The 26,323-nt window shown below is 37.4% G+C and overlaps 1 protein-coding gene across 9 annotated transcripts in view; it reads left to right on the top strand.

The window, feature by feature from the left end:
- Positions 1–26,323, top strand: part of CCDC138 (coiled-coil domain containing 138) — a 111,225-nt gene that overhangs the window by 5,655 nt on the left and 79,247 nt on the right. For 8 of the 9 annotated variants that reach the window (XM_049857098.1, XM_049857095.1, XM_049857097.1 and 5 more), the window contains exons 4-10: positions 2,448–2,572; positions 4,505–4,689; positions 11,753–11,911; positions 16,845–16,964; positions 23,676–23,753; positions 23,867–23,974; positions 26,003–26,167. In XM_049857098.1, the coding sequence (XP_049713055.1) occupies positions 2,448–2,572; positions 4,505–4,689; positions 11,753–11,911; positions 16,845–16,964; positions 23,676–23,753; positions 23,867–23,974; positions 26,003–26,167 (940 nt within the window). The remainder of the gene's footprint in view (positions 1–2,447; positions 2,573–4,504; positions 4,690–11,752; positions 11,912–16,844; positions 16,965–23,675; positions 23,754–23,866; positions 23,975–26,002; positions 26,168–26,323) is intronic. The other variant, XM_049857096.1, reaches the window with a different exon arrangement.

The raw sequence follows: 26,323 nt of genomic DNA, 5'->3' as shown, positions 1-26,323 counted from the left end.
AAAAAAAACAAGTAAGGAAAGAACTGGAGTACAGGTTTGTATGTACCGTGTGTCGAGCAGTGTGGTAAGCACTATGTTTTAGGTAGTTGAGAAATGGAAGAAGAGGGTCTGTGGAGATGCTAACTGCAGAAGAACTGTACCATACAGTGCTGGGCTGCGAGGTGCTGGCAGTTCTGTAGAGGAGGTGATACTTAATATGGGTAAAACCAGCATAAAAAAAGTGGAAGCTAAAAATGAAGTAAAGTTCTAAATTAAATTTTATTAAATGTTGAAAATATGTGGCAGAAAGAAAATGCTGTGGCTGTTCGGAAGGAGATAACATTTTAAAATAAGGTGAAACTATATATACGTATTATATATGTGTATATCTGTCTATATATCATGTAGATACACACACTATACTGGAAACCCTGGTGGTGTAGTGGTTAAGAGCTACAGCTGCTAACTGAAAGGTCGGCAGTTCAAATCCACCAGGTGCTCCTGGGAAACCCTACGGGGCAGTTCAACTCTGAGCTATAGGGTTGCTATGAGTTGGAATTGACTCGATGGCAACAGGTTTTTGGTTTGGTTTATATGTGTGTGTGTATATATATATATATAAACCCAAAAACCAAACCCAGTGCCGTTGAGTCAATTCTGACTCATAGCGACCCTATAGGACAGAGTAGAATTGCCCCATAGAGTTTCCAAGGAGCGCCGGGCAGATTTGAACTGTCGACCCTTGGGTTAGCACCCATAGCCCTTAACCACTATGCCACCAGGGTTTCCAGATATATACATACCTGCATGAAATAAAATATTAAAATAATTTAGAAGAAATATCTGTAAGGAGCCCTGGTTGCACAGTGGTTAAGCATTTGGCAGCTAACCAAATCCACCAGCCATCTCACAGGAAAAAAATGTGGCAGTCTGCTTCTGTAAAGATTACAGCCTTGGAAACCCTATGGGGGAGTTCTCCTCTGTCCTGTAGGGTCACTAGGAGTTGAACTGACTCGATGGCAATGGGTAAAGTATCTGTAATTGATATTTGGGAGTTTTAATTTTTCCGTAATTGCTTCATTCTCTACTTAAAATGAGTTAATCTATGTAAAGCACTTAAAACATCGTAAGTACTCAAATGTAGGCTATAATTTTATTTCTGTTATTACTGTTTCATTTGAGAATCTCAAAATAACCTAGTTGATCTGGATTCAAAATTTGTACTTGAGAGAGATTGTATGTGCTATTAGGTGCTGTTTTGACTCATGGCAAGCCAATGTGACAGGGTAGAACTGTCCCGTAGGGTGTTCTTGGCTGTGATCTTTATGGGAGCAGATCACCAGGTCTTTCTCTGAAGGAATGGCTGGGTGGATACAGCCTTTCAGTTAGAAACCAAGCACTTAACCGTCTGTGCCACCAGGGCTCCTTAGATTGGATGTGGGGAAAGGAAAGTGAAAATTGCTTTAATGTAATAATTGAGAATTCATGAAAGTTATTTTCTTATACTTAACTGATAGTGTTATAATTTTTTTGTTAATAAATAATGAATGATTGAGGTATAACTTCAAGTTATAATTTGAAGTTTTTAGCCTCTGAAGGTTTTTATAACATTGAAAAGTTTCTCCACAGTCCCTGGTTATGAATGATTTGACTTAGAACTCTGCTGTCTCATACAGTAGCCACCGGCCACATGTGGCTGTTGAGAACTTGAAACGTAGCTAGTCTGAATTGGGATGTGTTATAAGTGTAAGATATACACTCTGAAGACTTAGTATGGATAAGAGAATGTAAAATGTCTCATTAATAACTTTTTGTATTGATTATATGTTAAAATGATAATCTTTTGGATATACTGGGTTGTTGTTAGGTTCCTTTAAGTTGATTTCCAACTTGTAGTGACCCTATATATTATCCAAATTTCACCTGTCTTTTTTAATGATTTCAATCTGGCTACTAGAAAATTTAAAATTACATATGTGACTTGCATTATATGCCTTTTGAACAGCACTGCTATAGAAGTTTCAACTCTGAGATAACCTTTTTGGAGATAACATGGTCTTCTGAAGACCTAGAATTCTGCTCTGCCTTTTACTAGTTACCTTACCTGTCAGCTATTTAAATTCTTTGGGATTCAGTTTCCTCATCTGGAATGTTAGTTCTTTTAGCCAAAAACATGGATAAACAACACCTGTTCCATGAACCGGACACAATTTTTTGGGATCAAATGAAAGAGTTGGAAACTTGTAAAGCATTCCATAGCTCTGTGTAGTTTTAAGTTAAGCCCATTGGAATAGGTAGAAAAGGGCAAAGGATGCCTGTAGAGTGGGTCATCAGGATTAATGACTCCTACTTTTTACATTTTTGCTCAGTAATATTTTATTTTCCTGTTGGTATTTGAAAGACAGTTTTATCTTTTTAAAATGCTGTGGAAAACTTCCGGTTTGCTGTGATGGAATATTTTTTTAAAGCCTAGATGATGAACTGGATTCTTTTCATAATTTGAAGCAACGGGAAACAGAGGAGTTAATTGAGAGTGAACACAAAGTTAGTGCCTCCAGAATATCCAAGCAACCTTTTAAAGAAATAGATAAAGGTAAAGGAAATGTTTATTTCAGAAGAATCATTAAAAATATTAATTTTGTCAAGTAAAGCACATAAAGCTTACTCCCTAGTAACGAGTCTGGTTTGGAGGGACCTGTGTATTTCTGTGTGCTGATTTTTTGTTAGCCAGAAGATAGTTACTGTGCATATTGTAAAACTAAAGGAGAAAAGAAAAATAAACTTCATTACTTTCCAGTAGTAGTCTTTGCTCTCAGAACTCATCAAAATAAGCTAAAAATCAAGTGAGTACTTTTTCAGTTCTTTTTCATGTCAGTATTTGTTAGAAAGTGAGTAAGTAAATGATTGTGGTAGTATTAGACTAATCCTTAAATATTTTGAGGAAATACTCCAAATTTTCTGATTTGGGATTCCTTAGTCACTGAACTAGGAGCTTTGTTCGGATGCAGCTGCATTTCAGAATTTTGTCAGGATTTCAAGGAGAGAGGCAGCCAGAGATGGCACTCCACTCCCTCTTGGCTGCGAGACTTCATGAGTACCACGGTCCTATTGATAAGCCCCGGCGTGTCTCTTCACCTGGGAATACGTTGTACGCACACAATGTGCTTTCATTGCCTCCTGCCCCCTGTCACTTACCCCCTTTTTCTTACACATCTCTGGATTTGAGGAGATAAAAAATGATTTTGCTGGGACTTGTGTTTCTACCTATCTGTAGGACTTTCCCACTGAAAACATAGGAGAAGCTATAAAAAACCAGGTTTGACAAAAAGTAAGGAATATTCAGGCCAGGAGTTTGTGAAGCAAGAACCTAAAATGACAAGCAGAGTGCTGAAAGTATCTTTCTCTTCAAGGACTAAGAACGTTTGCTGCGCTGAATTAAGTAACACTTTTTTCTTTTTTTAAAAAATCTTCACATAACTTTTTAAATTTTGGCTCCTCCAGGGTCCAAATAAAGAATATAGCCCAGGGTCTGCACAAGGTGGGGAGCCTAATGAGGAGATGCCCTCCTTAAAGCTGGGGCTCCCAGGAGGCTAATGCAAATTAAACCACTTTGAGATAGCATTTCAAACTCTCAGCATTAACAGAAAATAAATTATGACAGTACAGTGTTGACAAGGATACAAAGCAACGGGAATCTCATCCATTGCATTTGGAAGTATAAACCAATATTTTTGGACATTAATATTTGGAAAACCATTTGGCATTATTAGTAAAACTGAACCTGCACGTAAACCCTCTGATCCAGCAGTTTTTCCCCTGGATTCCCTAGAGAACCTTTTGGACATGTGTACCAGGAGCTGTGTACAAAGCTGTGTAGCGTCTGTCTAGCCAAAACACGCAAATAGCCGTGTATAGTCGGATGTTGTCATCTATTTATAAAATAGAATAAAGCTGTAGAAATATGTGAACCCATCATATTTTCATCAACATGGGTAGTTTTAAAGGAGGTTACAGAAATTATATAGTCATATAATTACAGAAATTATATAAAATTAAAAAAATGAAACAGTCTTTTTTTTACAGATACATAAGTGGTAAAAACTAAAGCGAAGATGTAAGGCAACAATTAACACTATATTTGTGTTAGCGTATACATAAGTTTGTTTAGGGTAGAGAGGGGAATATTATCAGGAATTTCTGAGGTAGGGTAACATTGCATTTCCTGGCCTAGGTAGTTAATACATGAATGTTTTCATATACTTTAAAATAACTTATTTTGAAATTACTTCAGACTTTCTGAAAAGCTGCAAAAAGAGTGTAAGGAATTCCTTTACACCATTCTCCCAGATTTTCTAAGTGTTAACATTTGACCACATTTGCTTTATCATTCTTTCTCTTTTTATATAATACTTCAAACTTTTTAACAATATGGCAGTTCATATTTAAAATAACTCTTGGCGATTACTGTTTGGGAATATTTAAAGCTATAAATTAACAAAGCTTATGCTTAAAATTTTCTTAACAGTTGCCCAACCGACTAATTTGACCTTAAATTCAAGAACTTGGAGTGAATGCTGTAGTGATACGAGTGGTTCTCTTTCGAAAGGTGTTAAGCCTCCAACCTCTAAAGCATCAAACAAGCAGAGTTTACTTCCACATCATGTCAATCAGATATATGATGAATTATTTCAAATACATCAGAAGCTGCAGGTAAGAACTAAGCACTCAATTGAGATTTCGGAAATCTTTATGTTTTAAGCATTAAGCATTTATAAAATTTGAGTATGGGGTATTTCATTTTAATTATTTTGGATATGTGAGTCAAGGCAAGGTCAGGAGGAAACAAACTCAATTTATGGGAACTATTGAAAGGGAAAATGTAGTGGCTGAGAGAAAAACAAACTGATATTTTTATGTATAGACGTGTGCCTTAGATATCGGACTGTCTTGTGTTTTATGTTTATTACCATCCCATTCTTGTGTAAGAAATAAAAATAATTTGCCAATGAAGTGTGCTTTTTGAAGAAGGGAGCCCCAGGGGTGCAGTGGTTAAGAGCTTGGCTGCTAACCAAAGGGTCAGCAGTCGAATCCATCAGCCAGCCGCTCCTTAGAAACCCTATGAGGCTCTGTCCTATAGGGTCGCTCTGAGGAGGAATTGACTCAATGGCAACGGGTATTCCAGATTCATTATCTTAAATACCTGTGTGTAAGAAGTTCCCCTGTCAGTTCTTACCCAGATTCAACTCTGAACATTGGTCTTTTTCTGTCTTTGGGAATTTTTTTTTTCCTGAAGGGTTTAATTCATGTATTTCTGAAGCATCCACTAGGTGGGAGTACAGAAGGAAGCAAAAAAAAATCTATGTAATTCATAATTTCTGTATGAAATTATTCTAGTTGGAGACATACATACACATGAAATAGTTCAATACTTTTTAAAACCAATATCTCATTTTGTCAAAATAGATTATTATTAACATTTCAGAAAAAGAAATCATTTTGGTCTATTGTTTTCCCCTTTTGGAGAAAAGTTCAGGCACGGGGGGAGACTTAGCTTGGTCCTTGACTGAGTGGTAGAATTTAGAGAAAAGGAGTGGAATAGGGAGGGCATTCTAAGTGCAAGGAATTGGAGGTAAGAGGTGATTAGAAAGGAGTGATTGTCAGATTGTGAATTTATCAGCCTGTCTGGGAAAAGAAAATAGTGAAAACTAAGATTGGCTATTGCAGGTTTTTATGAAGAGAGTGACGCAGTAAAAAAATGATATTTTAGGAAGATAACACTTTGATAACACTAGGATAAAAAGGAATTATTAGGGTTGCGAAGCTATTATTTGTCATTTATACCAAACACGATAAAGACATTAACATGGAATGAGAAAAAAATGCAGTACAACCAATTAATTTGGTTTAATCTGTGGTGCGATCTGACTTTAAAAATTACTTTATGGTCTTTTATTGTTTCAGAGTTACCATTAAGAATATAAAGTTTTGTTATAGTGTGTAATTTCATTCAACAAATATTTGAGCAGCTTTTAATGTGGAAGGCATTTGTATGCTTGGTGCAGAGTATATGCCATTGAGGCAATTGAGACTCATAGCGACCCTATGGGACAGAATCGAACTGCCCCATAGGGTTTCCAAGGCTGTAAATCTTTACGGAAGCAGACTCCCACATCTTTCTCCGGTGGAGCAGCTGGTGGGTTTGAACCACTGACCTTTTGGTTAGCAGCCGAGTGCTTTAACCACTGCACCACCAGGGCTCCTCAGAGGATATAGAAGTGAATAAAATATATGATTCCTGCCATGTGTAGCTTATTAGAAGGAAATTGTAAGTACCCACGTAGTTACAATTTTATAAATTTAAGTGAAGGAATAATACAGGTACAATGTGAATACCTGACTGAGGGAGATTGAGATTAGTAAGGTTTTTCTGAGAAAGTAACAATTAAATTGAACCCTGAAAGATGAGTAGAGTTCACCCAGCAAAAGTGGCGGGTGGGGGTATATTCTAGACCGATACATTCTAGTATGAGAAACCCATGAGCCATCGTGACTTAATGTATTCATTTAAGGAAGATGTAGTAATCAACCCTGAGGATTTTTTTTTTTTAATGGAATAAAAGAAATTAAATCAGTTTATTATTTTAATTTTAAACTCATTACATAGATAATCTGAATTAGGAGTAGGAAGAACAGGGCAGATAGCTCCCAGAACTTCTGTGAGGTCAGTGGCCCACCTCACAGGAAGTTCTGAGAACCATCTGAGCTGATCCCACTCTGGCTCCCTGGTTGGCCAAAATCCTGCTCAGTCACAAGAGTCTATGAGTGGCCAAAATGTAGTACCACCATTTTTCCACTGAAGGGAAGGGATAGCAACCATAATTTATTTGTTTATTTTTGTTGTGATCCATAAGGTTTTAAAAAAAAAAAAAAAAAACCCGTTGCTGTTGAGTTTACCAACCCTATAGGACAGAGTAGAACTGCCCCAGAGGGTTTCCAAAGAGTGGCTGGTGGATTCGAACTGCTAACCTTTTGGTCAGCAGCCGAACTCTTAACCGCTGCGTCACCAGGTTCCTTTTTTTTTTTTAAATTTGAATGTACATGTAGAAACCTGAATTGGTGTATGTTTTTGCTGTGTATATTCTCAACAACAAAAAACTAAGTTTTTTTTTAAAAATTAAAATATTTTTAAATTATTTTATTTTTGTTGAGAATATACACAGCAAAAATATACGCCAGTTCAAGTTTCTGCCATGTACAATTCAGTGACATTGATTACATTCTTCGAGTTGTGCAGCTATTTTCACCCTTCTTTTCTGAGTTGTTTCTCCCCCATTAACATATAAACTCACTGCCCCCTAAGGTTCCTATCTGTTCTTTTGAGTTGTTGTTGTCAATTTGATCCCATATACACAGATGCTTAGTGCTCAAAGAAGATATTCTTTACTAAAACCCAAACCCATTGCCATCGAGTTGATACTGGCTCATAGCGACCCTATAGGACAGAGTAGAACTGCCCCATAGAGTTTCCAAGGAGCGCCTCGTGGATTTGAACTGCCAGCCTCTTGGTTAGCAGCCATAGCACTTAACCACTACGCCACCAGGGTTTCCGTTCTTTACTAGTTAAGCTAAATTATTGTTTGTTTTTTTTTTTTTGATTGAGCTTCAAGCGAACATTTACAAATCAAGTCAGTCTGTCACATATAAGTTTATATACTCCTTACTCCATTCTCCCACTTTCTCTCCCTCTAATGAGTCCTTCCAGTCTCTCCTTTCGTGACAATTTTGCAAGCTTCCAACCCTCTCTACCCTCCCATCCCCCCTCCAGACAGGATATGCCAACGCAGTCTCAAGTGTCCACCTGATACAAGTAGCTCACTCTTCATCAGCATCTGTCTCCTACCCACTGTCCAGTCCCTTCCATGTCTGATGAGTTGTCTTCGGGAATGGTTCCTGTCCTGGGCCAACAGAAGGTTTGGGGAAATTGTTTGGTTTTAAGAAGACTTCAGGGGATACTTTTGGTTTAAGGTTTAAAGATTCTTAAGCAAAATTTTGGGGGTTTGTCCAGCCTGTATGGCTCCAGAAAGCCTGGAGTCCATGATAATTTGAAATTCTGTACTGCATTGTCCACTATTTGATCAGGACTGCTATAGAATCTTTGATCCACCCTGAGGATTTTTAAAGCAGGAAGTTGCATAATCTAATGTGTATTTGAATAAATGAATTGGAGCGGGACCAGTGTGGAGACCAGATAGAATTCTGTTGCAGCAGTTCAGGTGAGACATGTTGGTAACTTGAACTAGGAAGGTAGCAGAGGAATAGAAGTGAATGGATTAGAGACTTATGTTAGAGGTAAAATTGGCTGCACTTGGTGTAACAAATTGGATGTGATATAGGGAGAGTAAGGTTATTAAGGTTGATTTCCACGTTTCTGGTTTTTGCAGCTTGGAGGAAGAATGGATTTAGAGAGAAAGATCAAGATTTTAGTTTGTAATGGGTTGGTTTTGAGAGTTAGATGGAGATGTTGTGTAAGCAGTTAAATGTATGACCCTGGCAGTCAGAACATGGGTCTCGGGTGGAGATAAAAATTTAGAAGTCACCTATATGTAGGTATTTATAAAGCTATTTAAAGTAGTTGAGACCTAGAGAGAGCATGGAGAATGAAGAGATGGTAGTGGTGTGATGTGTCCTGGATTAGAATGGGGTCTCCGGGATAGAGAGAAATAGATGGATTCTAGAGAGGGAATCAGTGAGATTTCGAGCTTCTTTGGATATGGGAAGCAAGCAGTAGAGATTAGTCAAGGGTGAAATGCTTGTTTAGTTTTTGGGCAACTGGATAAGTGGTACTGCTCTTTTTTTTTTTTAATTTAGAATTTAAGTTTTATTCCTACCAAGTTGTAACATAAACCAAAAAAAAAAAAACCTGTTGCCATGGGGTCCATTTCGACTTTTAAGAACACTATAGAACAGAGTAGAACTACCCCCATTGGATTTTCAAGGCTGTAAATTTTTAAGGAAGCAGACTGCCACATCTTTCTTCTGTGGAGCAGCTTGTGGGTTTGAACCTTGACCTTTTGGTTAGTAGCCAAGCCCTTAACTACTGTGCCACCAGGGCTCCTTAGCTATAACATCCAAACCCATTGCTGTCCAGTTGATTCTGACTCATAGCAACCCTGTAGGATATAGCAACCCTATAGGACAGAGTAGAACTGCACCCATAGGGTTTCCAAGGAGCAGCTGGTACATTTCAACTGTCAACCTTTTGGTTAGCAGCCAAGCTCTTAAACACTGTTCCACCAGGGCACTGTAACACAGCCTAGTCAAAATCAATCAGAAATGATGGTACTGCTTTTTGCTGATAGGAAACAAAATAGGAGGAGGAGGAGAGGATTAATTCAGTTTTTTTTTTTAAATAACTCAGATTTTTTGAAGTATATAAGTAGAGGATTTTAGCATATTCAGTTATGCAGCCATCCATCACTATAATCAATTTTAGAATATTTCCATCATCCCAAAAAGAAACCCTCTCCTCATTACCAGTGACACTACTTTCCACCAACTCCTGGTGCCCTAGGCAACTGCTAATCTACTTCCTGTCTCTGTAGATTTGCCTAGTTCTGCACCTTTCATATAAATGAAATCATACGATATGTGGTCCTTTGTGACTGTTTTTCACATTGCATAATGTTTGCAAGGTTCATTCATGTTATAGCATATATCAGTACTTCATTCCTTTTTATATATATATCCGTGGTATGAATATATCACATTTTCTTTATGCATTCATCAGTTTATGGACATTTGGGTTGTTTTGGGTGTTATGGGTAGTCATGCCATGAACACTTGTGTACAAGAGTTTTTGTGTGTGTGTGTGTGTGTGTGTGTGTGGACAAATACTTTCATTTTTCTTGAGTATATACCTGAGAGTGAAATTGCTGGGTCAAATGGTACCTCTGTGTTTAACTTTTTGAGGAACTACCAGGCTGTTTTCCATTGTGGCTGCACCATTTTACATTACCACCAGCAAATTAAGAGGGCTTCTGTTTCTCGAGATCCTCACCAACACTTGTTATTAAATTCTTTTTGATTCTAGCCATCCTAGTGGGTATCAGTGAAGCAGTGGTTTTAATTTGAATTTCCCTTATGGCTAATTGGATTCCTTTTTTATCGTGTTTATTTGGGGCTGCCTGAAAGCAGTTTGGATTTGAGTTTGGAGCTTGGGAGAAATATCTGATCAGTTGTAGGTTGGCAGCAATTAACTAAACATGGTAAGTTTAGCCATTGAGTGGATGTCATCAAGCTAAGAGAATGTAAAGAGTGAGAAGAAAAAAGGCTTAAGCCCAAACCTCAAGGAAGGTTCGTTAGTAAAAGACAGTAGAGGAAGCAGGGAGTCCCTGCATGGTGCAAATGGTTAATGCGCTCATTTCCTAACCAAAAGGTTGGAGGTTCGAGCCCACCCACAGGCATCTCAGAAGAAAGGCCTGGAGATGTGCTTCCAATAAAACTAGCCGTTGAAAATCCCTGTGGAGCACAGTTTTACTCTGACACACATGGGCTGGCCATGAGTTGGAATCAACTCGATGGCAGCTGAGTTCTTTTTAGAGGAAGTGGAATCTGCGAGAGACTGAGAAGCCATGGCCAGAGAGGGAGGTGGAAAACCAGCAGCGTGATATCATGGAAAGCAGTGAAAGAGAGCATTGTAAGTTGGAAGAAAAGGACAAGAGTATAAAATGCTGCTGAGAGACTCAATAAAATAAGGGCTGAAAAGGGAGCTTTAGATTTAGTAATAAGTAAGTCATTTCAGTGACAGCAACTGGTTTAGTGGTTTAAGTCATTTCATTAGAGGGATGTGGGCTGACGCCAGATCAAAGTGAACTGAGGAGTGATTGGGAAGGGAGACAGCAAATGTAGACAACGTTTTAAAGAAGTTTGGTTGTAAGAGGAGGAGATATGTGGGTGCGGCCAACAGAGATTTCATTTAAGATGAGATGAGAGAGATTGAAAATTAGAGGAATAATCAGCAGAGCCTGAGCCTGCCATTATGACAGGAGGAAAGGGAAGTGTGTGTGTATCTTATGGGCAGGAGGCTGATGTTTCTTTCTTCTGTCTCCTGTTAAAAGTCTAGGATATCCACGGAGAATAGGGTAGGAAGTGATGTTTTCAAAGTTAGTAAAGAGTGGAGGAGATTTGAAGTAGAGTAGACACTGTGGAGAATGGGAGAGGCAGAGAACTGACCATGAAAATATAAAAAACTTTCTGGACTGTATTGAGGGCCCAGTAAGGTTTTGAGACCAGTGTATTTACAATGGCACTTTTCATGTTTGTGTAATTTTTCTCCAGTAGTGTTTACCAGTGGAGCGTAGGGGCAGGGAAGGTGGTGAGTGCGCCGATCAAGGACTGGAGGTTCTCCCAGGCCAAGGTAATAGATAATAAGTTGACGGAATGGAGTGTATAGGCAAAATAGTGAACATTAAGTCAAAATGGAGAACAGTTAGAGAATTAGTTCTGTAGAGAATTGATCCGTTTTGGACCCCAAAATTTCTTGAGTCATCACAGTGGAATCTCACTGTATTATCAAGTTATTTTGCAACAAGATAGAATTTCTGTGCAAATTCACTTGCTGTACTAGTCTAGCTGTTACTGTAATCCACGTTTTACTTAGGTACTCATGTATTCCGAGGACTGCTTAACTAAACCATAATCACAGTCAATAAGAATATAATTTGCCGAATTTGTGATGTACTGTTCTAAACACATAAATCTGCTGTGTCGATAGTGTGAAACTGCAGCGCAACAGGAATTTGCTGAAGAACTTCAAAAGCGAGAACGTTTTTTAGCTGAACGAGAACAACTGCTTTTCAGACATGAAACTGCCTTGAGTAAAATTAAAGGTGTTGAAGAAGAGGTTCTTACAAGGTTCCAAATTATAAAGGAGGTAACCATATAGCATTTGATTTTAGAGTAGCATGGTTTCTCTTTTTCTTCTTAACTTGGATTTACCAGTTGTTAACTTTTTGCCATATTTGCTTTCTTCTCCCTCCCCCATTTTCCTGAACCACTTGAAAGTAACTTGCAGAAATCGTGACACATCACTCCTAAATGTTTCATCATGTATTGCATAAGGATAAGGACATTATCCATAACACCATTATCATAAAGAAATTATGTTAAGTAATATAATTTAATATGCAGTCAACGTTCACCTTCCTGGTTGGTCTCCCAAATGTCTTTTATTGCTTTATTTGTTTTGTTTGCTGATCAAGGAACTAGTCAAGATTCATGTGTTATATTTGGTCGATATATCTTTTTGGTTTCTTTGAATCTAGAGCAGTCAATCTCATCTTTTTTTTTTTGGTTACACTTTTCTTTGAAAAGTCCAGACTCTCAGGCTTGTTGAGTATCTCACATTCTGGATTTGCCTGATTATTTCCTGAGGATTATATTTGGATTAAATATTCTTGGCAGCAATACTATGTTGGCAGTATAGTATGCTTTGCTTCATATCAAGAGGCACATTACTCTGTGTGTAAATTACATAGAGTAAAATTCACTAGGTCGCTCAATCCTGTGAGTTTTGATGAATGTATATACTAATGTAATTTTCATCATTGTCAAGATAAAGAATGGTTCCATCATCCCAGAGGTTTCCTTATGCTGCTTTGTAGTGATCACTTCCTCCTATTCCAAGCCTCTAGCAACCACTAATCTATTTCGTGTTCCTGTAGTTTTGTTTTTTTCTAGAATATCACATAAATGGAACCATTTCATGGTTTTTAAAAATCTTTGTTTAGGATGTGTTGGCATGCTTTTCTTGGAATTTATCCTGTTTTCGGTTTACTGAGCTTGGATTTGTAAACTTACATGTTTTACCAAATTTTGGGAGTCTTCAGCCATTATTTCTTTAGATATTTTTTCTGTCCCAATCGCTTTCCCCTTCCTTTTGGGCCTGGGTGGCTCAGATGTTAGACTTTGTGCTGTTGTCCCATATGTCTCTGAGGCTCTGTTTCTTTTTCTTCCCATCTTTTTCTTCTCTGTTCCTCAAGTGAGTAATTTCTGTTGATCTCTTTTTAAGTTCACTATTTCATCTTTCATCTCCATGTTGCTGTTGAACCTATTTAATGGATTTTTATTTCTGATATATTTAAGTTCTAAAGTTTCCAATTATGTACTTCAAAAATTAAAAAAAAATTTTTTTTTAATAAGAATTTCTGTCTTTGCATTTATTTACATTGACCTCATGGAGTTTATTTAAAATAGTTCCTTTAAGTTCTTTTTCTGATAATTCTACCATCTGGGTCATTTTCGAATTTGTGTCTATTGATGTTCTTTTTTCTTGTGACTTAGTAACATTTTTCTTCGTTCTTTGTATGTCCAGTGGTTTTGCATTGTATCCTAGACCTTTGGAGTATTATGTTGCATAGTTTATGGGTCCTGTTATAATCCTTTGGAGAATATTGATTTTTATTTTTATTTTAAAGCAATCAGCTCACTTAGATTTAACCCAAAATTTCTTTCTCACTGTCTTTGGGAGGTAGTTCCAATATCATCTCAGTTGAGTTTTCAAAGCCTTTCTTATGTTGCTTTGAAGTTGTCTTGTGCATGTGCGACTTAGGAGTTAGTCGAAGACTTCGGCAATGGTTTAAGTCTTAGCTCAGCTCTCAGAGTCTTTGCTGTGTTGCACTGGATGTTTTTCATGCATGTGCTGCTCAGGGGGTTAGCCTGAGATGTGAGTGATAGTTTAAAACTTAGTTCAGTTCTCTAAGCCTTTGCTCTGTTGCTTTTTATCTGTAACCCTGGTGGTATAGTGGTTAAGTACTACAGCTGCTAACCAAAAGGTTGGCAGTTTGAATCCACCAGGCTCTCTTTGGAAACTCTGTGGGGCAGATCTACTCTGTTCTATAAGGATGCTGTGAGTCAGAATTGACTTGACGGCAACAGGTATTTTTTTTTTTTTTTTGTCATACCTGGGCAGCTCAAGGTTGAGCCTGAGTTTTGTATTGGTTCATACATACCGGAGTGAGAGAATTCTTGTCTTAGTTACCTAGTGCTACTATAACAGAAATGCCACAGTTGGTGACTTTAAAGAACAGAAATTTATTTTCTCACAGTTTAGTAGGCTAGAGGACCAAATTCAGGGCACTGACTAGGGGGGAAGGCTATCCTATCTCTTGGTCTGCTCTGGGGGAAGATTGTTGTCTTTTTCAACTTCTGTAGCCCTGGCGTTCTTCATTTCCTTGGCGATACTCATGTGGCATCTATTTCCCCCACCCCCTTTGTGCTTCCTTGTCTCTGTGTCTATGTAGTTCCTTATAACTTAGAAGTGATTAGGTTTAGGGCACACTCTATACTGATATGGTCTCATTAACATACCCAAGAAAACCCTGGTCCCAACCACATTACATCCACAGGTATAGAGGTTAGGATTCCAACGCATATTTTGTGAGGACACAATTCAATCCATAACAATCCTCTTTTTTATTTTCTCTAAGATTCTCCCCACACTCTTTAGCTGACAGGGGCCCCTTTTCCTGGTTTCTCTGGCCAGAAAGACAGAATTCTTTCAGAATTGTGGCAGCCTGCACCTGCTCCATTTCTCTGTGATTGAGGCCCACCCTTGAGCAAAGCTGCAGGAGAAAATGGAAAACAAAAACCTGGAAGTTTACCCCTGTGTGGGTTGCCTCTCCATGTTTTCACTTCTCTCCACAGTTCATATGCTCTTGTTTATTTTTCACACGCCTCAGTTCGAGTTGCTTTCTGTGTTTTGTCTAGAGTTTTTGGTTTTAATTAGTAAGAGAAATAGAATATAGTCGGCTTATGCTGTCATGCCAAAGTGGAACTCCTATTATGTGTTTTTAAAAAAAATTTTTTTAAATATTTTGTTGTGTTTTAGGTGAAAGTTTACACAGCAGATTAGGTTCACATTCAACAATTCATACACAAATTGTTCTGTGACATTGTTTACAACCCCTGAAATATGTCAGCACTCTGACCATTTCCATCCCACCTGGCCGGTTTCCATCTATCAAGTTTTCCTGCTCTTCCTTGCCTTCTCATCTTTGCTTTTGGGCAAATGTTGACCATTTGGTCTCCTACAGTTGATTGTTTAAAGGAGCACATTCCTTACAGGTATCATTTATTTTATAGACCAATCTATTATTTGGCTGAAAGGTGACCTCTGAGAGTGACTTGAGTTCTAGGTTAAGAGATTGTCTTAGGGCGATTGTCTTGTGGGTTCCTCTAGTCTCTGTCAGTCCAGTAAGTCTGGTCTTTTTTATGAATTACAGTTTCATTCTACATTTCCTCTCATTCTAACCAGAACCTTCTATTTTGTCCTTTGTCAGAATGTCGGTGGTGGTGGCCTATCATGTGTTTTTGATATCATTAGATGTAGAAAAATTTTTTTATTTAAAAATTAGGACAACTGAAATATTAAACTCCTTTTAAAAATAACCATATTCGTGACTATATGAAAAGGTATTTAAGGAATCATTTAATATAGCAATAAAATTACATAGAGCTATTTTTTTTTTTTTTTTCCAGATTCTTGAATTTTTTTTTGACAGGGCTAGAGATGGAATCCTCAGAATCTCAGAACTCTTCATCCTGGTCTTACTCTTGATTTCTCTCTTTAGATTTGTGTGTTACTATTCTTATCAATTACAAAGATAACTGCTCTATTTTAATGGTATTTATGTGACTATTTGGGTGTAGGAAATAATTTTTATTTTCTTGATTTCCTATAGAAACTTGCTTGTTTCAGTGCCTTATGAATAAATGGAGAGTAAAAGGTGAAAGAAGCTATAAGTATTCACATTTTAAATCTAAAATCTGTTATCTCAAACGTGATCAGAGGAGAAATTGATTTGAATCATTTTATGAAACTGATTAAGGAAAGTCAGATAGTTTGGGGATAAGAGAAATTTTAGTATGTAACATTTTTTTGAGATGTTAAGCTGACATCAAAAATTTTAACTACTTGTAAGAATAAGGGAAACCCTGCTGGCATAGTGGTTAAGTGCTCAGCTGCTAACCAAAAGGTTGGCAGTTCGAATCCACCGGGTGCTCCTTGGAAACTCTATAGGGCAGCTCTACTCTGTCCTGTAGGGTCGCTATGGGTCAGAATCGACTTGATGGCAATGGGTTTGGTTTGGTTTTGGTTTGATAAGAATAAGAAATATTACATGTAATATTTCTTTTATACTCTCAATCTATGTAATATTTCTTTTACTATTTAAGGTGATGTACACCTTAAATTTTAATCTATAAAGCTATGAATAACTAAATAGTCTCTTCAAGAAGATTAGAAATCCTTCATTGTTTAATCATTCCATAATGTCAAATAAAAAGTATTTCAGTGAGTTTCTGTGGGTGAATTTTTCTGAGTCAAAGTAGAAAATAGACTTATTGCTGCTTAATTTGTATGATAATATGTTTTAGTAGGTATTTCATAAATAATTTTGATGTTATGTTATTGCTTTGGTTTACTACATTGTTTTTATAAATTATTTGCAGTTTTAGTCACCTTTGCTTAAATACACTGAAATTCTTGGGAGTTAAGGAGTTCTAATTTTTAATTAATTTGTGTTTGATAGCATTAATAGGAAGGAGCCCTGGTGGCACAGTGGTTAAAGTGCCTGGCTGCTAACTGAGAGGTCAGTGGTTTGAACCTACCAGCTGCTCTGAGGGAGAAAGATGTGGCAGTCTGCTTCCATAAAGATTACAGCCTTGGAAACCCTATGGCGCAGTTCTACTCTGTCCTGTACGGTTGCTGTGCGTTAGAAGTGACTCGACAGCAGTGGGTTTGGTTTTAGCATTAGTAGTGTGGAATCCTTACTTAATTTTTAGATTAGACTTATTTCCCCTTTTAGCAACATGAAGCAGAAGTTGAGCACTTAACTGAAGCTCTTAAGGAAAGGACTAAAGAAAGCAAGAGGTTGAGATCATCTTTTGATGCACTGAAAGAATTGAATGATAGCTTGAAAAAACAGGTAAGACCTATTTTAATATATATTATATTACAAGACACTTTTGGAACCATTTTATATTTAATAAATTATAAGTCAAAGAATATATTTTGGCTAGAGAAAATTTTATTAACTCTGTTAGCTTTAATATAAAGTATTTCCAAATATAAATACTTATAAATTCTTGGTTTATTCTCATCACTTACTCTGGAAACCGGCCAAGATGTTTGGCAGTTGGAAACTTTTTAAAATATGAGAACGTTACTAAAGAGAAGCAGAAGAAAAAAACCGAGTAACCTAGGGCCTAAAGACCTGTTAAGCACTGATTTCTAGCCTTAATGCTTATTATTGTAACAGTCCATTGCCGTTGAGTTGATTCCAACTCCTAGTGACCCTATAGAATGGAGTAGAACTGCCCCACAGAGTTTCCAAGGAGCGCCTGGTAGATTTGAACTGCTGACCTTTTGGTTAGCAGCCGTAGCTCTTAACCACTAGGCCACCAGGTTTCCATTGTAACAGTGGTGCTCAGCAGTAGAATTCTTGCCTTCCGCGCAGGAGACCCAGGTTTGATTCTTCGCCTGCACACCTCATGAGCAGCCACCACCCATCTGTCAGTGGAGGCTTCCGTATTGCTGTGCTGCTGAACGGGTTTCAGGGGAGCTTCCAGACTAATATGGAATAGGAAGAAGGCCTGGGGATGTGCTTCTGAAAATCAGCCAGTGAAACTTCTTTGGATCACAACGGCCCTGTCTGTACCTGATCATGGGGATGGCGTAGGACCAGGCAGCATTTCATTCCAGTGTGCATGGGGTTGCCCCCAGGCAGCTAACAACAACATTGTAACTGCTGTTATGTGCCAGTGCTTATCTAACATTCGTTTGTTTTTAGAATATCTAATTTATCCTGGGCGCTGTGCTAGTCTTAAGTCTTCACGTTGCTCACAGTCTGGCAGGTATAATCTGTTTCTTATAGGTGCTGTCATTTAGGTGAGTGCATAGTACTAAGAAGAGCTCTGGTGGTGCAGTGCTTAAAGTGCTCGGCTGCTAACTGAAAGGTTGATGGCTCGAACCTTCCAGCCACTCTGAGACAGAAAGATGTGGCAGTCTGATTTCATAAAGATTACATACAGCCCCGGAAACCCTATGGGACAGTCCTACTACGTTCTATAGGGTCACCGTGAGTCAGAATCAACTCGGTGGCAATGGGTACATAGCACTAAAGTTGCACGACAGAAGCACTTCTGTGAGGTGTCTCTAGTTTTTCTGCTTCCATCTGCCAATTGGTTTATTTTATTGTGGTAAAATATAACAAAAAAATTGCCATTTTAAGCATTTTTTAGTGTACAATTTAAAACCCAAAACCCACTGCTGTCGAGCCGATTCCGACTTATAGCAACCCTGTAGGACAGAGTAGAACTGCCCCATAGAGTTTCCGAGGAGTGCCTGGTGGATTTGAACTGCCGCCCTCTTGGTTAGCAGCCGTAGCACTTAACCACTACGCCACCAGGGTTGCCTAGTGTACAATTCAGTGACGTTAATTACGTTCACAGTGTTTTACAACCTTTAGCACTATCCATTTCTAAGTTTTTCATCACCGCAAACAAATTCAGTGCTCCTTAAGTAATAACTTAAGCAATAACTCCTCCTTCCCCCTATCCGTAGCCCGTGGTGACCACTAATAAAATTTTGTCTCTGTGCATTTGCCTATTCTAGATATTTAATGTAAGTAGAAATGTAAAATATTTGTCCTTTTAAGCCTGACTTACTTCACTCAGCATATTTTCAAGATTTATCTGTGTTGTAGCGTGTATCAGAACTTCATTTCTCTTTATGGCTGAGTAATAGTACATTTTATATTTATGCCGTATTTTATTTGCCCATTCATCTGTTGATGGACACTTGGATTGTTTCCGTCTTCGGCTGTCGCGAATAATGCTGTGGGGAACATAGGTGTACAAATATCTGTTTGAGTCCCTGTTATCAAGTCTTTTGGGTATAGACCTAGGAGTGGAATTGCTGGATTGTATGGTAATTCCATGTTTACCTTTTTGAGGAACCACCAAACTCTTTTCCATAGCCACTGCACCATTTTACTTTGCCACCTGCAATGCACGAGGCTTCCAATTTCTCCACATCTTCGCTAACTTGTTATTTTCCATTTTTCTGGTAATAGCTGTCCTAGCGGGTGTGAGAAGTGGTATCGTTGTGGTTTTGATTTGCTTTTCCCTAATGACTATTGGAACCCTGGTGGCGCAATGGTTAAGCACTCGGTTGCTAACCCATCAGTGGTTCTGTGGGAGAAAAGACCTGGTGATATGCTCCCATAAAGATTACCTTTTGCTTTTAGTCGATTCTGACTTATAGCAACCCAATAGGACAGAGTAGAACTGTCCCGTAGGGTTTTTCAAGGGAAGCTTACAGCTTATGGAAGCAGACTGCCACATCTTTCTCCCTTGGAGCGGCTGCTGGGTTTGGACTTCCAGCCTTCCGGTTGGCAGCCAAGCACTTTAGCTACTTCATCACTAGGGCCCCTTCCATAAGCATTACAGCCTAGGAAACCCTGTGGGGCAGTTCTACTCTGGACTGTAGGGTTGCTATGAGTTGGAATCGACTTGGTGGCACACAACAACAACAACGACTAATGACTTTAAGTATCTTCATGTGCTTGTTGGCCATTTGTATATCTTCTGGCAGAAATGTCTATTCAAGTCCCTCGCCCGTTTTTACATTGGGTCATTTGTCTTTTTGTTGTTGAGTTGTAAGAGTTTTTTATACATTCTGCGTATTAAACCCTTTATCAGACATGTGGTTCCTAAATATTTTTCCCTATCATGTAGCTTTTGTCTTCACTTTCTTGATAAAATCCTTTGAAGCACATTCGTTTTTAATTTTGATGAAGTCCAATTTATCTCCTTTTTCTTTTATTATTTGTGCTTTTGGTGTCATATTTACGAATCCATTGTTGAAAACAAGGCCTTGTAGCTTAACCCCCTGTGTTCTCTTCTGAGAGTTTTATGGTTTTAGTTCTTATATTTAGATCATTGATCCATCTCTCTGTCAGTTTTTGACTTAATGGAAGCATGCTGAATTATTCAGTGTGTCTGAATTTTTGATAAGTAGTATGGAATTTGTTGTTGTTGTTGTCCTCTCCCACAAGCTTACCTTAACTGTTTAGTGGTGAAGTACCATTAATTATACCCAGTATCCCTGCTGGGATCTATTGGTACATATGTGTAACAAATAAAACTTTTCAGAATTTCTGTATTTCCTACCAAAAATTCAGACAACTCATACAATACCCTACAAAAACAGTAATTTGCGGCATATACCCGTTTCTTTGGTTTCAAACAGCTATGAAAGCCTCTGCCCTGAGGCAGCATGCACTATCAGTGGTGCACCAGCTTCCCAATAAACCTTCAGAGGCAGAAAAAGTACTTGTTCTCTAGAGGTACCCACAAGCACAAAAGGTTTAAGCATGTGAAAGTGAAATATGTTGCCAACAAACAGGGGAATGAATATGTGTGTACGTGATTGTATAGGGATTAGAAGTAGATGGACAGAAATTAGAGTAAACCCAGTCACTTTAAAAATGAGCAGCATTGGGTTGGAACACCTCAGGAATTCTAAAATGTGGCTGAGCTCAGAAACTGACCCTCAGAGCTAATGTGCCTCCTAAAATTCCTTAGCCAGCTACTTATTTTCCTTGTAACCTCTACTTGTTGAAACCTTCCTCCTCGGCAGGGATGTCTAGGTACCCTGTTTCTCTGTTGGTCTAATTCTTTGACCTCCTGAATTTGTGGCCTCACACAATTGTCCTACCACCTTCACTTACTGTTTTCTGCAAACCGGATTATCCCTGGAGAGATTCCATTTTCCCATCAGAATCTCAATCTAGCACCCTCTTTCAAGAAGGGTTTCTTTAATTGCTAGCATATCCATCTCTTACATTTCTATAATCCTTAATGATTTTGCGTGTGTTTGCATGAGTGTGTAGTGATTAGGTTGGGATATGTAAATTATTAAGTGATTGGGCCTATTGATTATTTTATTTATGAATTACTGTGCCCAAACTGAAAGAATCCAGGAGAAAATCTTTGGTTACAAGTGGTAGAATGCCTTTTTTTTTTTAGTGTAGATCAGGGGTCAGTAAACTTTTTCTGTAAAAGACAAGATAGTAAATATTTTTAGGTTTTGTGAGCCATATGGTCTCTGTTGCAGCTATTCAACAGTACCACTGTGGTGTAAAGGCAGCCGTCAGCAATATGTCAACAAATGAGCACAGTTATGTTCCAATAAAACTTCACTGACAAAAGCAGGCAATTGACACATTTGGTCTGTGGGCCATGGTTTGCAACTCTTGACACAGATGAATGATAAATGCTTCAAAATTGCTTAATGAAAATTTTTATCATTTCTGTGACTTCTGTAATGATTTATCATAGGTACTATATGTAAGTAAATCTGTTTTAGTAATAACAATGCAGTTTTACTCATTAAATCTTGCTAAGCTGAGGAGGCAAGGATTAATGTTCAAGACCTATCAGGGCAAAGAGGTTCTAGTGAATACCCCACACTCTCAGTTGAAGGCAGCAGAGTTGTACCCAAGGAGCAGGTGAATTACAGGTAGATGGAACCCTCTTGAAACTGAAATCTAGCCTTGACTCATCTCAGCTCCCAAATGGACTGAAGTGACCCAATTTTAAATACCCTTTTTACGTACCTAGTAGAGGAAGGAATGGACTCTCTTTGGAGAAGATATATAAAAACCAAACCCAGTGCCATCGAGTCGATTCCCACTCATAGCGACCCTATAGGACAGAGTAGAACTGCCCCATAGAGTTTCCAAGGAGTGCCTGGTGGATTCGAACTGCTACCCTTTGGTTAGCAGCCATAGCACTTAACCACCACGCCACCAGGGTTTCTGATATATAATCTTTACAATTTTTTTTTTAATACACAACACCTGTTGTTCCATACAAAATTAATAAATGTCTCAAAAGACAGGAGTACGTGGCTGAAAATGAAGAGAACAAAATCAGGCAATAGAAATACCCATGCACGTTATCTAGATATTAGAGTTAACAGACCATGACTTTAAAATAATGATTAATATCTTTAAGAAAATAGGAAAAAAAGATTGAGAAATTCATTAGAGAATTGGAATCTATAAAAAATAATTAAATTGAAATTCTAAAACTGAAAAATACATAAATTGGATTTAAGAACTGCAGTAGATGGGTTAACAATAGGTGAGAGAGCAGAAGACAAGATTAGTGAACTGTAAGATAGGTTAGTACGTTTCCAAACTGAAGCATAGAATGAAGAAGAAATGGAAATTTCAGCAAAGAGTGTGGGACGTAGTTAAAAAGCTTAACATGGGAATTCCAGAAGGAAAGAGAGAATGGGGCAAAAACACGTGAGGGGACAGTGGTGAAAAATTTTCCAAATTTAGTGAAAGATACCAGCTTACGGATTCAAGAAACTACGTTAACCCCAAGGAGGATAAATACGGAAGAAAAACCGTACATATGTACATCATTGTAAGACTGCTGAAAATATTTCCTAAAGAGAAAACATTAAAAGTGGCCAAAAAGAAAAGATACTTTACCTTCAGAGAAGAAACAACAGAACTGAGGGCTGACTTGTGAGGATGAAATACCATCCATTGTAAACACAGAAGAAAACCAAAAAACCAAACCGTTGCCGTCGAGTCAATTCTGACTCATAGTGACCCTACAGGACAGAGTAGAACTGCCCCATAGGGTTTCCAAGGTATGGCTGATGGATTCAAACTACCGACCTTTTAGTCAGCAGCCAAGCTCTTAACCACTGAGCAACCAGGGCCCCAAACAGAGAAGAAGAGGGAAAACCTTCCCTACTTGTTACATAAGGCAGTATAACCTTGAAACTAAACCACATGGTATGTGTATAGAATACCCAAAAGTGTATATAGCCAAACTATTAGAATTGATAAGAGAATTTAGCAGGATCTCTGTATATAAGTTGAATATACAAAAATCAGTTGTATTTCTGTATACCAACAACAATTAAAGAAAAAATGTTGTTATCGAAATATACGAGGTTGTTGTCAGAGCTGGCTTGACAGCTGTAGAGTTGCTGTCGAGTCAGCTCTGACTCACAACCACCTTACGTATCACGGAGTGAAACCTTTCCTGGTCCTACGCCATCCTGCGCCTAAAACATTAGCTACTCAGGACTAAATCTAAAGAAAGATGTGTGAAATACCTATACTGAAACCTGAAAGCATTATTAAAAGGAAATAAAGAAGACCTAAGTTAAGTGAGGGATATGTTATGTTCATGGATGGGAAGATACAATATTGTAAAGATGTCAGTTCTTTCCAAACTGAGCTATGTATTGAATGCAGTCCCAGTAATGATTCATTTTGCTGCATATTGATGCTTCGTGCCCTTTTCTGTATATACATTTAATAAAAAGTTAACTTGAAAAAATTTTCCCACCGAAAGGTATACTTTTAAGACGTCAGGAAGTCTTGCAAATTTTTCGTAGCATGAAGCGAGCATTCTTAGACACTGTTAATGTTTTAGGGACAAGTGGTGATTTTAGCTCAGATGTACTTTAATTATCAATGCTTCTTCTGCTTGTTTTATTATGTTGCTTGGTTATACAGGCCAGATAAGATAGTAGATTGTTTGAGAACCCTTGGTACGATTTTAAGGTTTATATTAAAATATATAACTTTTTCCTATGTTAGTTAAATGAAGTAAGTGAAGAAAACAGGAAGATGGAGGTTCAGGCTAAAAGAGTTCAAGCTCGTTTAGATAATTTACAGGTAAGTTGCTTGCTATTTTCTCGAGATACAAGCAGATTTTAAAATGGTTGCTTTTTGAATTTGCTGAATTTTAAAATATTTGTCCTTTAATTCATGGCTGTGAACTTTTGCAGAGGAAGTATGAATTTATGACAATACAGAGATTGAAAGGGAATTCCCAGCCTGCTCATGAAATGAAAACTTTAAAACAAGAAAAAATACCAATTTCAAAAACTTATAAGGTATGATATGATTGAAAATTTCTTAAATGGGAAGCCAGGAAAATTTCTCTTGTTCTTTAATCTTTTGTCTTTCATTTAATTATGAAGTGATTCACCGTAACAGTTTCTTTACAGAGAGATAGCTTTAGAATATTTCCAAGATAATTTTATTTACAAAACCAGAATATTTAAACAGTGCTTCAAGGATAGTAACAATGACAAAAATCACAGCAAGTAAAGGTTAGTAACACTTTTATTATTCAGTGTGTTTTGAGACTCCACAAGCATTGAACGTTGTTTTTCTACCAAGACTGCAATCCGTTTCTGAATGGACTCCATTTTCTTTTTTCTAAAAGTTAAAAAAAATTGAGCTGTATGTTATGTAAAGTAAAACAGTGCACAGATCCTTAAGTGTACAGTTTAATCACTTTTGACAAGTGCATATGCCCGTGTAACCTACAGCTTGTCAAGATACAGAACATTTCCGTCATCCTAGAAAGACGCCCTGTGCCTCTTCCTGGTCATTCTTTCCTGCTAGAAGCAATTGTTGTTTGGATTTCATCAACATAGATGAGTTTTGCCATTTGTAGAACTTCAGTCAGTGGAATTGTGTAATATGCACTTGTTGGTGTAAGGTTTCTTTTGCTCAGCATACTGTTGAGCATATCAGTAGTTTGTTCCTTTGTGTTGCTCGGTAGTGTTCCATTGTGTGATCATATCACAGTTTGTCCATTCTTCTGCTTTTATAGATACCTGGACTATTTTAAGTTTTTGCCTGTTATGAATAAAGGTGCTAAGTCTAATCATGTGCAAGGCTTTTTGTGGGCATTTGCTTTATTCCTCTTGGTTATAATAGCCAGGACTAGAATTTCTGGGTCATGAGGTATATGCTTGTCTAACTTTTTAAGAAACTGCCAATTTGTATTCTAAAGTGGTTGTACCATTTTATACTCCTACTACCAATGTGTGAAAGTTCTGGTTGCTCCACAATGTTGCCAAAATTTGGTCTTTTTAGTTTTTTTCCACTTTTGATCCATTTGGTGTGTAGTGGTATCTCATTGTGGCCTTTAATAATTTTTATAAAAATCTCTAGTTCTTTATGAAAATAAATTAGAAAAAGTAGAGATTTTATGCTCAGGTACTCAAGATGACTGAAGTTTTCCTCTAAAGGCAGTTAAAGTTTAAGAACTATTTGAGGAAAATTGGGATGGCTAAATGTTACTCAGAATAACGTGTTAACTCTATTTATCTTTGTGTTTTCAACCACCTGATTCTGTTTTTATGGATTACAGTCTGCTTCATGCTGCCTTTTTATTAATCTGCTTTTATATTTCTCTGTCTTCTCAGGTTTAAAAAAAATGAGTTAAGAGCATAGTTCTCTGCTTAACATAGATGTGTGATAAATACTGAATTAAATTGGCCAAAATGTGTTTTGAACGAATACTAAAATCAGTCTAATTAAATTTTCAGTGATTTGAGACATTTTTTCTTACTCTTTTCCCAGCATTTTGGTAGATTCTCAGAGAAAAACATTTCCAGAAAACAAAACAAAACAAAAAAAATCATATCTGGTTTCAAGAATGTTTTAATGTAATGAAAATCAAAGTAACAACCTTTGTGGGAAGAAGAAACTATGAAGTTTCATAAGTAGAAATTTGTCGGCTTTTGGAAACTTTTAGTTTGAAACCTTTTAGCTATAGATGGTTCATGTTCTTGAGTTAAGGCCATTTTACTTTTCTATGTTATTAAACTTGGATTGAGAACTTTTATGAAAATTCTTTACATTGGTGATAAGGCGCAGTTCTTTCAGTTTCCTTATTGTGATGAGTCTTCTCCCCTTCTCTCAGCCAGAATTTATCATGTTTTCAGTATTAATTTGGGATGTTTGATTTGGAATGTCTTTGGTTTGTTTGGAGGAGGTCTGTTCTTAAATACATGTTTTAGTTAATGCTTAGGTAAGTTGTGCCATAATCATTGATAAAATTCGACGGTTGCCTTTGAAGTTTTATGAGGTTTGAACTGAAATGAATGTTTGATTTGATTTCCTAGGTACCACTTAATGCCCAAGTTTACGAGCTGTTAGCTATGTTCATGGACTGGATTTCAGATCACCACCTTAGTCAACTGAAAAATGAGGAATTTGGACTGGAGGGTGAAAAGCCATTAATCAAACATTCTTCTCAGAGAAATGATATTCAGGAGAAGTGTGTAAAGGTTTGTTTTTTAAATTTGAAAAATATCACTCAGTAGCTACGAGGAGTAAGAAAAGCCTATAGTATATTTTGCAAGAGAAAAAATATTGAAAGCATTTTTGATGGAAAATTGACCATGTCAGTAGTCATTTCTAAAAAAAATTCATTTTAATCTTAG

The sequence above is a fragment of the Elephas maximus genome, chromosome 17 (genome assembly GCF_024166365.1).
Source record: "Elephas maximus indicus isolate mEleMax1 chromosome 17, mEleMax1 primary haplotype, whole genome shotgun sequence".
NCBI classification, from domain to species: Eukaryota; Metazoa; Chordata; class Mammalia; order Proboscidea; family Elephantidae; genus Elephas; species Elephas maximus.
This window is presented reverse-complemented; position numbering and strand designations above follow the sequence as displayed.